Consider the following 13,002-nt stretch of genomic DNA (forward strand, 5'->3'; position numbering starts at 1 on the left):
TGATGTACTGTATGGGGACTAACATAACATAATAAAAAACTAAAAAAAAGAAAAAAAAAAGAAACCTAAGGTCTTTAAACACCAGCTCCCACCAGTAGGTGTTGGAGGGCTGCTTCTAGGGGCACCTGTTCTCTGGCACTGGCAAGTTACCACGCACAGGTACAAAGTGGGCCCTGGTTGCCAAAAAAGGCCCTCAGATAAAGAGATACAATTGTTGACATTTGGCAGTTAGGCCCGGGTGCACGATTGTGATAAGAGCTGAAGGGACAGCTAGCAGAGCATCCATGGTATCTCTGTGTCTGGGGACCCCAGAACCTAGAGCTTGAGGCACGACCGTATGTGCTATGATTCCTTCGGGAAGCGGAAGTGAGGGAAAGGGAGATTGAGGAGAGAAAGAAGATTAGGTCAGTTCAAAGGTACATTTCCAAGTTGGCCGCCCCTTGGCAACAAGTCCGACTGCCTGCTCGATGTCCTAAAGCTGTGTGTCAGGAGCATGTATGAAGTTCGGTCTCCCGCCCCCGAAGGAAGGAAGGAGAAGAATTTACCCCTAGCTTCTGTATCTCATTGGTAAAAGGTGTGCCGCATGGCATATTCCCTCCCTCAGACTTGCAGGCTGTGCGTACGCGGCGTCAGGTGGGTCCCACAGGTTCTCTTACCTCCAAGGCAGGAGGGAAGCCGGGGTGGGAGCGAGAGGCATCTGGCGTGAGCAGGAAGTAAGGGACCGGTGTTGGTGCCTGTGTGCCAGTTAGAACTCATGTATATTTGGTCTACCTCATGGCAACTGGGGTAGAAAAAGTGGTCGGGGCCTCAGAGACAGGCAAGGCCAAGAAGATTTGAGGTGCTGGGTAAATACGCCTGGTAAATTTGGATTCTACTTTTGTTGAGCAAATACGCACACACCACACAGACACAACATACATACGTAAACTCAATCGCATATTAAAAAAAGACAGTTATCTATTGCTGGTGCTGATCCAGCCAAATTTTACTTCCTTCTGTATTTTTTGATATATGTGTAAGGCTTTCTACAATAAAGATATTTTAATTTTATAATGGGAAAATGGTTGTGGACAGTTTTAGGAAGGCAGTCAGCCTTCTCAAAGTAGCAACTGGTGAAAAAAAAGAAGAATGATTCCATGCTTTACTTTATGGGCAGATATGAAGTTGTCCTTTTCTGTGGTAAAAGGTTGAATCTTCTAAGATATCGTTTAGAAAAGTAGCAAGTTACTTTTTAAGTGTGAGAAGGTAACTCTTGCCTTATAAAATTAGTTTCTAAAGAATTAAAAAATACACTTTGTCTCTGTATCCTACACTATGTACTTCATCATCCACGCTTTCCTTCATTTAATCCCTCACCGAACACTTCCCTCCCTGACCCCCTACTAGGAACAAGGTACCATGCTACTCCCTGGGGGGCCAAGCAGAATCCAAGAACCTCCTGCCTTCTAGGGGCTCACACTGGATGGGGGAATGGATGTGGAAGAGACAGCACTCACCAAATGCTTTCTCACACTTTCTAGCCTCCACTGCAATTAAGTTGGAGCCTTGTGACAAGTTCTGTCCCGTGAACTGTGACCAGAAGTGATGCATATCACTTCTGGCCTAAGGCAGCTATGAACCGGTGTGACTTTAACCAGTCTCTCTCCCCTCGCAGTGATGACCTTGGAGGTCACATGTGCTTAGATGACACAGCCACAGGATGGGCAGGGCCACCAGACTGGGTTAGATCCTGCCTGAAGGAGATATAAACCTTGATTGTATTAAGTTATTCTCCCTCCTTTTTTTTTATTGTGGCAAAATATATGTAACTTAAATTTTTAACCATTTTAACCATTTTTAAGTGTGCAACACAGTGGCATTAGATACCTTCCCAATGCATACCCCTTTATTTTTAACAAATAAGTGGGCAAGTGCTTATTTGAGACTTTGTGAATCTCTCCCACAACTTTATAGTATCCAATGATGATTTTTGCTGGATACTGTTATTATCACATCACTTTATTTTATTTTATTTTTTAAAGATTTTATTTATTTATTTGAGAAAGAGAGTGAGTGAGAGAGCACGAGCAGGGAGGGGAGAAGCAGAGGTAGAGGGAGAAGCAGGCTCCCCTCTGAGCAGGGAGCCTGATGCGGGACTTGATCCCAGGACGCTGGGATCATGACCTGAGCCGAAGGCAGACACTTAACCAACTGAGCCACCCAGGCGCCCTCCCCTCTTCATTCTTTTAACTGTTTTTTCTGGCATTTACAATTGCATTCTAAATATGATCCCTATTCCATTATTTCCTGTTGTAACAATTTTAAGTTGTTGTTGTTGTTGAAGTAATCTCTGTGCCCAACATGGGACTTGAACTCATAACCTGAGATCAAGAATCAAGTGCTCTACCAGCTGAACCAGCCAGGCACCCAACCTGTTTTAACAGATTGTGTGTGTGTATGTGTGTTCCAGTTTCTCCACGTCCTTGCTAACGGTGGTTATTCTCTGTCTTTTTTAGTGTAGCCATCCCAGCATATGTGAAGTGTTTCTTTTTTTTAAGGTTTTGTTTAAATTCCAGTTAGTTAACATACAGTATAATATTAGTTTCAGGTGTATAATACAGTGATTCTGTTTTAACAATTTTTTTCTTTTTTTAAGTTTATTTATTTATCTAAGTAATCTCTTCCCCCAACATGGGGCTTGAACTCACAACCCCGAGATCAAGAATTGCATGCTCTCCCAACTGAGCCAGCCAGATGCCCCTGTTATAACAATTTTTGACACTAATTACTAATTAACATAGTGTAAGCTACCCTCCTACTTTTTTAGTGCCAGATTAGAAATAATCATTCTTAGTTGAAATGTAATGTTTTATGGTCATTTAAATAGTTTTTTGCATTTTCATCGTACTGTACTTAAGAAAGTCGAGATGCGCTTAGCAATAGCTAACCTTTCAGTACTTCGCGTGTGCACTATTCTAATGCAGTTTTTATGCGCTATCATGTTAATCTCCACAGAACCTGTAGAAAATGCAGGTATTGCTATTATGTCCATTTTCTAGGTGAGAGAACATCATTTAGAGAGATTATGTGATTTTTCCCTTGGTCAAGCACCTAGTGGGGTAGAGCCAGAAACTGATATTTAGAACTTGAGCCCCTAAACGCTGTGTTGTGGTGCCGTGTGCAGTGTCCTGCCACGTGACATTCCTAGATTTGTAGTTTTACTGTGAGCAAATAACCTGAACACTATAGCATGCAAATTTGCTGAGGCACAACTTTTTTTTTTTGTGCCAAGTACTGTTTATTTTGCACACACCCACAGCCAGTTTGCACCGAGTGATATCATTTTACAAAAGGAGGCAAGGGTTGGGTGGTGTCAAGAAAGGTGACATGTAGAAAAGAACAAGAAGACAAACATTGGGAGCAAATAATTTTTAATTTTTTTTGAACACACCGAAGAATGCTGCCAGCAGTGGCGGCAATCCTGGGCCACAGGTGTGCGTGCTCCTTTGCAGCCGGTCCTGTGATAGCGGCACCTTTCATTTCCCTTGGACTGTTTACTGTGACCCCCGAGTTATCTTCAAAACAGAGAAACACGCCAGCTTTCCTCTGGTAGGACTGTGGTTGTCCAGTTACCTGCTGGATGTACCTTCTTTCTGAGCTCTGGTTTACCTTTCTTCACTGTGGCCATCACCATGTCACCCCCACTGGCAGAAGGAAGCTTGTTCAGTCCCTGGTGCCCCTTGCCGAGATCATCTACAGGTTTCTGACCCCTGTGCTGTCAGCACAGATGATCACGGCTCCTACTGGAAGACCCAGGGAAATCCAGAATTTCACACCAGAGGACCGACCATGTCCTCGCTTCCACATCTTGAATGCTGGAAAGGGACAGAAAGGCTGGGGCACAACATTGAATCCTTCTGATTGAGACAGGTGTAGGGGTAGTCAGGTAGTGGGTCAGCCAGTTGTAGGTGCTTCTTCTGAGGATAATTCTGTTTTCTAAAGGACTACACATTTGCATAGTCTCGGTCTAATGCATTGGCTCCCAAACTTGAGCTTGTGTCAGAATCACCTGGTGGGCTTGGGCAAACACTAACTCCTGGGCCTCGCCTCTAGTTTCTGATCCAGGAGGTCTAGGGTAGGACCTGAGGATTTGCAATTCTAGTAAGTTCCTAGGTGATGCTGATGCTGCAAGAGACCTAACTGGTCTAACGCTTTCTCCTTCCTGAATGTTAGGGCCGTCCACACTGCCTTCTCTTGCTCTTTAACTTCCCTATTAGTCTTCTCCTACCAGCTAGCTTGTTGGTTCCTGGAAAGCAGGTCAGTTATTGTGGCTTTTACTTTTTTTTTTTTTAATATATTTTATTTATTTGAGAGAGAGAGAGAGAGAGCACGAGCAGGGGGAGAGGGAGAGGGACAAGCAGACTCACCTTGAACAGGGAGCCCAGTACGGGGCTCAGTCCAGGACCCTGAGATCATGACCTGAGCTGAAGGTAGACGCTTAGCTGACTGAGCCCCCCAGGTACCCCTAGATTATACGTCTCTTTTTGACCCGCTGAGGCCAGGACCCTGTTGCTCATATAGTAGGTAGTAATCAGATGATTGGTTACTCTCCCTTGGAGTGTTTTTGCAATTTTGACTTTTTCAATTATAAATATTGCAATTATAACACATTCTAATTATAAAAATCACCTTAAATAACACCATCACCCTAGCAAAGATTTTAGGTTTGGTTTTTTTTTTAAGTAGACTCCACGCCCAATGTGGGGCTTGAACTCATGACGCCTGAGATCAAGGTTTGCATGCTTTACCGACTCAGCCAGCCAGGCGCCCCCAACCTAGCAAGAACTTTAACAGGACAGAAGTGGACCCTAAAGGATCTTCAGTGCCATGTTGGATGATAACTAAGCACTGAGGAACTTAGTCCTTGATTGGGGCAGTGCTTACAAATAAAGTGTTAAGTAAGTAAAGCGACTTGTAGGAATACTATAAGTGGATTAGAGGCTCTTGCTTTTTACCTTTAGCATTCTGTGAGATCTTTTTAAATATTCTGTTTTTGTAGAGGTCACCCGGAATCAGCATGTCTGGGACTGAGGAAGCGGTTCTTGGAGGCCGTGGCAGCCATCCTTCTTCTGCTGGTGGCAACTCCGTATTATGCTTTGGGCAGGTAACTGTGTGTTTTTCATACCTGGGAAGAATGAGATTAAGTGAAAAGGCAGGAGAAGGTAATTTGTAGAGCATCATCAGACACAGGGAGCTATTTATTGTCAGTGGGTTTTCCACTGGGTGCGTTACTTGGGGGTCTGATGACCTCGCAGGGCATTGTGGAACTTTGGCATCAAAAGACTGGGAGTACTAGGGATTACATTTAGATGTACATCTTGTTAATTTTTTGGGATAGATTACATATTCATATGGTATAACATTCAAAATGAAACATGGACTATATGTGAATGAAAAGTCTTACTCTTTCCCCATCACTTCCATCCACATTTCACCCAGTTTCAAAGATTCTGGTGTTATAATCTTTGTGGAGATATTCTGTGCATATAAAAGAGATTCTTGCTTTGTCCGCCCGATTCCCTCTTTGTCTTTATCAGAGATCTGTTTGGGAAAATTTATTTAATTTAAATAGGGCTAGAGGAAAACTACCAAGGGGGCAAAAGTCAAAATAAGTAGTAGTATATTTATGTACGTGTAGGATGGAAAATTGTTGAATTACGGAAGAGGTATTTCCCCTACTCCCTTGCGGACATAAACGTCCTATACAGACTCTGAGGCGGGACATTTCAGTTTACCAATTCTGGCTTGAGAAAGCTTTGTAAGGAGGGTGGTGACACCTAGGGCAATGCCTCTCAAAATGTGGCCCAGTGACCTCTGGGGTCCACAAGACCTCTTCCGAGTCCATGAGGTCAAGAAGAGTTCCATAATAACACGAAAACACTCTCGTCTTTTCCTGTTCATTCTCTTATGAGTAAACAGTGGAACTCTCTAGAGCACGCACAGCCTGGGGCAATACTGCTTTGACGGCTGATGGAAGGTGTGCCTTAGAAGTTTCTCAATTTTAATTCCTAGTAGTGGTAGATATAACCCACATAAACAAGAGCTCTTATGGTCCTCAATTTTTTTAAGAGTGTAAAAGGGTCTGGAGACCAAAATGTTGGAGACTTGCTGACGTAGGAAGTGGGGAAAATGTCAGTTTAATTTTTCCTTTCTGGGTTGCAGTACCAGTACACGGCAGAAGAGTACCAGGCCATCCAGAATGCTCTGAGGCAGAGGCTGGGCCCGGAATACATCAGTAGCCGCATGGCTGGAGGAGGCCAGAGGGTAGGAGAGTTGATATGCTTGAAAAGTGGGTGCCCCTCTAGCTGGCTACTCAGAGGATTGCACTCCCTCTCTGAGTCCTCATGGATTCAGAAGGTCTCCTGCTCACTATTGCTAGATGTTTCCTAATGTCATTGGGAGGGGATGCATTCCAGCCGTCATCATCATCTGAAGTGACCCAAGTGTTGTTTTGAGACTTCCATACCTGCCATTTTGGGATTTTTACACCATCTTTTAAAAGTGTTTCTTTTGCCCTTTGCTTCTAATTTTAACTTCTGTGTATATTTTTGGTCTTCTGTAATATATGTCAGCCTGAGACTTGTACTTTTTTGGAAACTGTGAGTTTTGGAAACTGCTAGGTGAGTGGATAACTTTCCCCTCTGAGCCTAGTCCCTCCCCCAAGACAAAACATTGGTTCTAACTGGTTCCTTCTGGAAGATCTTTGAAATAAGTTCACTGAGAATTTCCCTGGAATGTTAAGTGGCAGTTTTGCCAAAAAAAACTGGTAAGGAGTAAATTAGGTGAATTTTGATTCTCATTTAAGTATGGCAGGGAATTTTAACAAGCTTCCCCCCCCTTTAATTTCTTTTCCTAGGTATGTTACATTGAGGGTCACAGGGTAATTAATCTGGCCAATGAGATGTTTGGTTACAACGGCTGGGCACACTCTATCACACAGCAGAACGTGGGTGCGTATGTTTCCTGGCAACGGTGACTTCTTCATTTCCCTTACTTTGGGACTAATTTCTGGTGGAGTATTTTGTGGGTGAGGACGTAGGGTAGGTGTACTTGGTCGCCAGCAGGGGAACACGGGTGAGGCACAGGGATCAGTATCCTCTTCAGCTGGTTCTCTTTCCCACTCCTAGATTTTGTTGACCTTAACAATGGCAAGTTCTACGTGGGAGTCTGTGCATTTGTGAGAGTCCAGTTGAAGGTGAGGGTGATGGAATAGACCCGCTGCCTCCAAGGACCGGGTGGGTGGTAAGAGAGAATGAGCAGGTAGAGAATTCTCTGGACTGGGCCTAGAGAGCTAGGCTGTGGAGCTGGGGCTCAGCCAGTGTTCCTTAGGATGGTGGTACCCAAACATTCTTACTCATGTGCCCCCTAAATGAATTCTGAAAACCCGTGTTTTCCTGCACATTTTAAGTTGACACCTAAAAGTTTTCACCAAAAGTATAGATAGCAGGTCCTCTGCGTTTCAAAAGTTTGCATTACACCGCTTTGCTTTTATGAAAGACCTACGCTGGTACCTGTTTTCGCTTAACTGAAAGAAACCCAGAGAGGAGTTTCGCTTTTATGAAAAAAGCCACACCCTGGTGGCAAGAGGGGCCCCGCCGAGTCTGTCCCCGGGAACTACACTCAGCGTCTCGGCATCAAGCTGCCAGAGCTTTGAACCCTGTCTGTGAGCATCTGTGCTTTATCTCCATTTATGTTGTGCATCCGTTAGCAAGACGTGGCCGAAGGTTATCAGAAAAGCATAACAGGTTATTTTTTGGATCTGGGAATGCTCAAAAATTTTTCCATAAAAATTAATGGTAATTCTTTGCACCATTTTGGCTTATGAAAGATTTCATGAGAATGTTCTACTTTCGGATAGCAGGGAAACCTGTAGTTACAACGGTGTGTTTTTTAGCATATTGTAAAATTTGACATTCTAAAATAAATCTGTTACATCTTTCTCTTCCTTTTTGTATTCAAGTATAATTAACATACGGTGGTACGTTAGTGTCGAGTGTACAGTATAGGGATTCATCACTTCGGTACATTTATCACAGCTCATCAGGATAAGTGTATTCTTAGTCCCCTTTATTCCATGCAGGTTTTCTTGTTACATCTTTTTTAAATGTACCAATGGATTTTAAATATCATAAATGATTAAATACTATCATCCACTTTAAAAAATACATGAGCAAGCTCTTCTTCAATCATGAGAAATTTTACATTGTTTCTTCTCAAACTCATATTTCCATTCTGTCTCCCCATTGGCTTTTGTCCATATGTATATGGACATGTATATGTATATGTCCATATGTATATGTGTATATATGTATAAGTAAAATATATATTTGGAGTATATATATGATAGATGTTTAGAATATATATTATATATAATATATGTTTGGAACAATTAACCTTAGCATATTCCTCTCTGTGTGTGTATGTCTGTATATATAAAAGTAATTTTGGGGGGTAAATTTTCAGTGACCCTACGGCTCTAAATTATAAAAAATTTCTTCTGGATTGAGTTACTATTACAGGTATTATTAATACACAATTGGTCAGTCAGTTGTGGCTATGAGGGGGACAAAATAACTACATCAAAATTTATATACTTAATAAAAATGAATTTTTATGGAAAATGTATTTCTTAATGAGATGAATGAAGCTTTTTTTCCTTTTGGGGTAGTTTATATGTCTATAGTTTAATATTAATTTTTAGTTTAATTATTAATTTATAGTTTAATAATTAATTTTCCTAGATAGAACATTCAGCATTAATTGTATTCTAGCTTCTTATTTTTATAAATAGTACCGAAAAACCTTACATAAATAGACTGGGAATGGAGAGAGTTTTGTTACAGTGTCACTCATTTCTTTGAATAAGCTTTCTGCGTTATATCTCAAAAATCAGAGTGCTATCATCCCCAATTATATTCGGTCCTCTGTCAGCTAGTAACTTGATCAGGTGTATCTTCATTTTTGGTGAAAGCCAAGAAATGGCTACCACCTGACCTGTGAAAAGATTTGCTATCCAATGATTAAGAGGCTGTTAAATACAGTATTTCACCTTTTCCTTTTGCTTGGTGTCCCAGAGGTTTTTATACCTTGGGGTAATGCACCGTAGTAAGATTTAGGGTGGGTTAGCTGTGTGCCTTTTTTATGTGTAAGTGGAAGTGCGAAGGGAGAATTGTCTTGCACATTTCCAGGCAGATCAGGTCTAGGACGTAGCACTGGAAATTAATTCTCTTCCAACTCTCTGTGCCAGCAAGGCGCCTGGGTTCTGGTGCGTTCTGTGCTTCCTGTGTGAACGCTCTTGAGGGCGACCAGAGCTGTGGAACGAGTGACAAGATTGTAGCTTCTAATGTTGGCTCTGAACTCCTTTTCTACCCGCAGGATGGCTCATATCATGAAGATGTGGGCTATGGTGTCAGTGAGGGCCTCAAGTCAAAAGCCTTGTCTTTGGAGAAGGCCAGGAAGGAGGCCGTGACAGACGGGCTGAAGCGGGCGCTGAGGTGAGCACAAGGGCTGGAGTCTACACTGCGTCAGTCTGGCTCTGGCTTCCGAGCAGTTTTGTTTCCTGTTCATTTGTTTAAATATAGAATACTGTGTTCTCTCCTCTGAACTTGATTTTGCACACCCCCATCTCAGTCCTGTGTCTTGGAGACCTTTCCACACGAGGACAGAGATCGCTTCCCCACACTCTTTAAACCCCTCAACGGTATTTCCTTGCGTATGTACAGCTTAGGTGCATAGAACAGGGTTTTGGGTTTATCTTTTCCTTTCTTTTTTTTTTTTTTTTTTTTACCTTTTTGGGGTCATACGTGGCCTTTGAGAATTGAAGTGAATTGTAATGAACTTACACTAAAAACTTGCAGTACCATAACCTGTGTGGGAGGCCAGACGGCCCAAGTCAAGAACTTCAGTCATGGGGGTGGATGTGCCCCAAGTGTGTGGCTCCCTATCATTGGGGAATCGGAACCGACCTTGGAAAAAGAATTCTCTGCTCTGGAGTTGGCGCTCCAGGGCAGGAGGTCGCTAATGGGGTTTTGTGGATGGTTTCTGTCTTTTCGTCCTCCCTGCCTCTTGTTGAGGGCAGAGAGCCGTGGCTGTTAGGCCCTGTGCTGTACTCTGAGAGCCTCATACGGTGGTGAACATGGCAGGTGCCCAAGCAACGTTTCTGGGTGTTATTAGGACCCAGCTCCTCCGCGGCGGTTGAGAAGCACCTTGCCCTGAAGGTCGTGTCTGTGTTCTCTGATATTTACATGTAACCATTCTCAACCAGTTTCTCTCTTTTTTCCCCCTTCCCTTAGAAGTTTCGGGAATGCACTTGGAAATTGTATTTTGGACAAAGACTATCTGAGGTCACTAAATAAGCTTCCACGCCAGGTATGTTAGAAATGGATGAAAGAAATGCATCGCAGTAAAAGATGAGAAAATGCCGCGGTGGCGCGGGTTGAGGATCCCCGGAGGGAGGGAGGAGAAGGGGAGACTGAGCCCTTTCAAGGGTCTGGATGTGTATTTCAGACTTGTTTGAGGACCAGAGCCAGTAGGAACCGGTCACCTTATTTTCCAGCTGAAGGAACTGAAGCCTAGAGAATCCGTGCCACTTGTTTTCTTCTCCACGGAGAGCTGGGTTCGGGAATGGTCTGTGAGACCTCAGGAGCACAGAGCCCCCTGCAGTGGTCGTTCCTTAGAAACACTCAGAACCTCACCTCTTCAGCCTTCTTGTTGCTCCTGCGCTCTAGGGGCCACGGCGTAGATGCCCTTGTCTCTGCCCGAGCCTGTCACATGAGCCGAGCCTTTGCCTTGGAGAGAGGGGCCTGGAGTGGCGCAGCCCTGGACTGGCCCTTGGCTGCAGCGGAGGCGGGGGGCGGAGCGTTCCTGTGGCGGGGCGTGGCCGCCGTCTCCGGGGCGTTCTCGGAGGCCCCCCCGCAGTGCCGCCGCCCAGGGCAGCGTTCCCTGGCTTGTCCTCCAGGGCTGCTTCTTGGGGACACCCTGACGGAGGGGCGTGTGGAACGCCACACTGACCCTTGTTAAAATCCTTTTTATACATTATTGGCTTCCATTCGCTTATATTTTGTTAAGAATTTTTGCGTCTGTGTTTATGAGGGATATTAGTCATTTTTTTTCTTTTTTTCTTTTTTATTGTGGTAAAAAACATAATATAAAATTTACCATTTTAGCCATTTTTAAGTGTACAGGTCACTGATCAAACAGATTCCAAAACTTGTTAATCTTGGGATAGTGCAACTCTGTACCCATGGGACAGTTCCCCTTTTGCCCCTTCTCACAGCCTCTGGTTACCACCATTCTACTTCTGGTTCCTGTTAATTTGACTGCTTTAGATGCCACATGTAAGTGGAATCATACTGTTCTTGTTTTTCTGTGACTTATTTCACTTAGCATAACGTCATCAAGTTTCATCTATGTTGTAGACTGTGTCAGAATTACTTTCCTTTTTTTTGGCACCCCTGGCTGGCTCAATCAGTAGAGTGTGGGACTCAATCTCAGGTTGTAAGTTTGAGCCCCATGTTGGAGTTAGAGATTACTTAAACATAAAGTCTTAAAAAAAAAAAAAAAAAAAGAATTACCTTCCTTTTTAAGGCTGACTAATATTCCACTGTATGTGTACACCATATTTTCTTTAGTTTTTCCATCAATGGACATCTGGGTGGCTTTCATCTCTTGACTTGGAAATAGTGCTTGTTATGAAAATGGTTTTGCAAATGCTTCTTCAAGACCCTGCTTTCAGTTATTTTGGATATATATCTCCAGAGGTGGTGTTGCTGGATCATATGGTAGTGTTTTGTATTTTGGGGTTTGTTTTGTTTTGTTTTTACACAGAGCTTGAACTCACCACGCTGAGATCAAGACCTGAGCTCAGATCAAGAGTTGGACACGTAACCAACTAAGCCACCCAAGCGCTGCCATATGGTAGTTTTTTGAGGAACTTCCACACTATTTTCTATAGTGACCACACCATTTTATAGTTAGCAGTGCACAAGTGTTCCGATTTCTCTACATCCTCACCAACACTTTTTATTTTCTGGTTTTTTGATAGCAGCCATCCTAGTGGTGTGAGGTGCTATCTTATTGTGGGTTTGATTTGCATTTCTCTGATGATGAGTTTCGATGTTGAACATCTTTTCTTATGCTTTTTGGCCATTTGTATATCATCTTTGGAGAAATGTCTATTCAAGTTCCTTGCCCATTTTTTTTTTTTTTTTAAAGATTTTATTTATTTATGTGACAGAGAGACAGCCAGCGAGAGAGGGAACACAGCAGGCGAGTGAGAGAGGAAGAAGCAGGCTCCCAGCAGAGGAGCCCGATGTGGGACTCGATCCCGGAACGCCGGGATCACGCCCTGAGCTGAAGGCAGACGCTTTAACGACTACGCTACCCAGGCGCCCCTCCTTGCCCATTTTTTAACTGGGGATTTTAATTTTTTGTTGTTGGGTTGTAGGAATTCTGTATATATTCGAATGTTAACCCCTTATCGGAGCCATGATTGCACATTTTTTTCCTGTTTCGTAGGTTGCCTTTAAAATGTTTAAGTTTGACATTGTCGCATTTGTGTATTTTTGCTTTGTGTTTTGGTGTCAGATGTAAGAAATCATTGTCAAATCCAGTGTCATGAAGCTTTCTGCCTGTATTATCTTCTGTGAGTTTTATGGTTTTGGTCTTATGTTTAGGTCTTTAATCTATCTTGAATTTATTTTTGTTTATGATGTAAGATACAGGTCTAACTTCATTCTTTTGCATGTGGATATACAGTTTTCCCAGCATCATTTGTTGAAGAGACTCTCCTTTCCCCATTAAGTGGTCTTGGCATGCTTGTTGATAGTCATTTGATCATATATGAAAGGGTTTTTTTCTGGGCTCTCTATTCCATTGGACTGTGTCTGTATTTATACATTATCATACCATTTTAATCATTATAGCTTTGCAGTGTGTTTTGAAATTAGAAGATGTGAGTCCTTC

The 13,002-nt window shown here is 42.9% G+C and overlaps 1 protein-coding gene and 1 pseudogene across 5 annotated transcripts in view; one reads left to right on the top strand and one right to left on the bottom strand.

Moving 5' to 3' along the window:
- The window catches only part of RAD52 (RAD52 homolog, DNA repair protein), a 37,151-nt gene that overhangs the window by 7,682 nt on the left and 16,467 nt on the right, over window positions 1-13,002 (top strand). For 3 of the 5 annotated variants that reach the window (XM_008704834.2, XM_040642017.1, XM_008704835.2), the window contains exons 2-7: window positions 5,039-5,143; window positions 6,202-6,303; window positions 6,896-6,989; window positions 7,167-7,234; window positions 9,415-9,533; window positions 10,332-10,407. In XM_008704834.2, the coding sequence (XP_008703056.2) occupies window positions 5,057-5,143; window positions 6,202-6,303; window positions 6,896-6,989; window positions 7,167-7,234; window positions 9,415-9,533; window positions 10,332-10,407 (546 nt within the window). In that variant the 5' untranslated portion in view covers window positions 5,039-5,056. The remainder of the gene's footprint in view (window positions 1-5,038; window positions 5,144-6,201; window positions 6,304-6,895; window positions 6,990-7,166; window positions 7,235-9,414; window positions 9,534-10,331; window positions 10,408-13,002) is intronic. The other 2 variants (XM_040642018.1, XM_008704836.2) reach the window with 2 other exon arrangements.
- On the bottom strand, window positions 3,112-3,896 carry LOC103675715 (annotated as a pseudogene).

The sequence above is a fragment of the Ursus maritimus genome, unplaced genomic scaffold (assembly GCF_017311325.1).
Source record: "Ursus maritimus isolate PB19 unplaced genomic scaffold, ASM1731132v1 scaffold_26, whole genome shotgun sequence".
Taxonomy (NCBI): domain Eukaryota; kingdom Metazoa; phylum Chordata; class Mammalia; order Carnivora; family Ursidae; genus Ursus; species Ursus maritimus.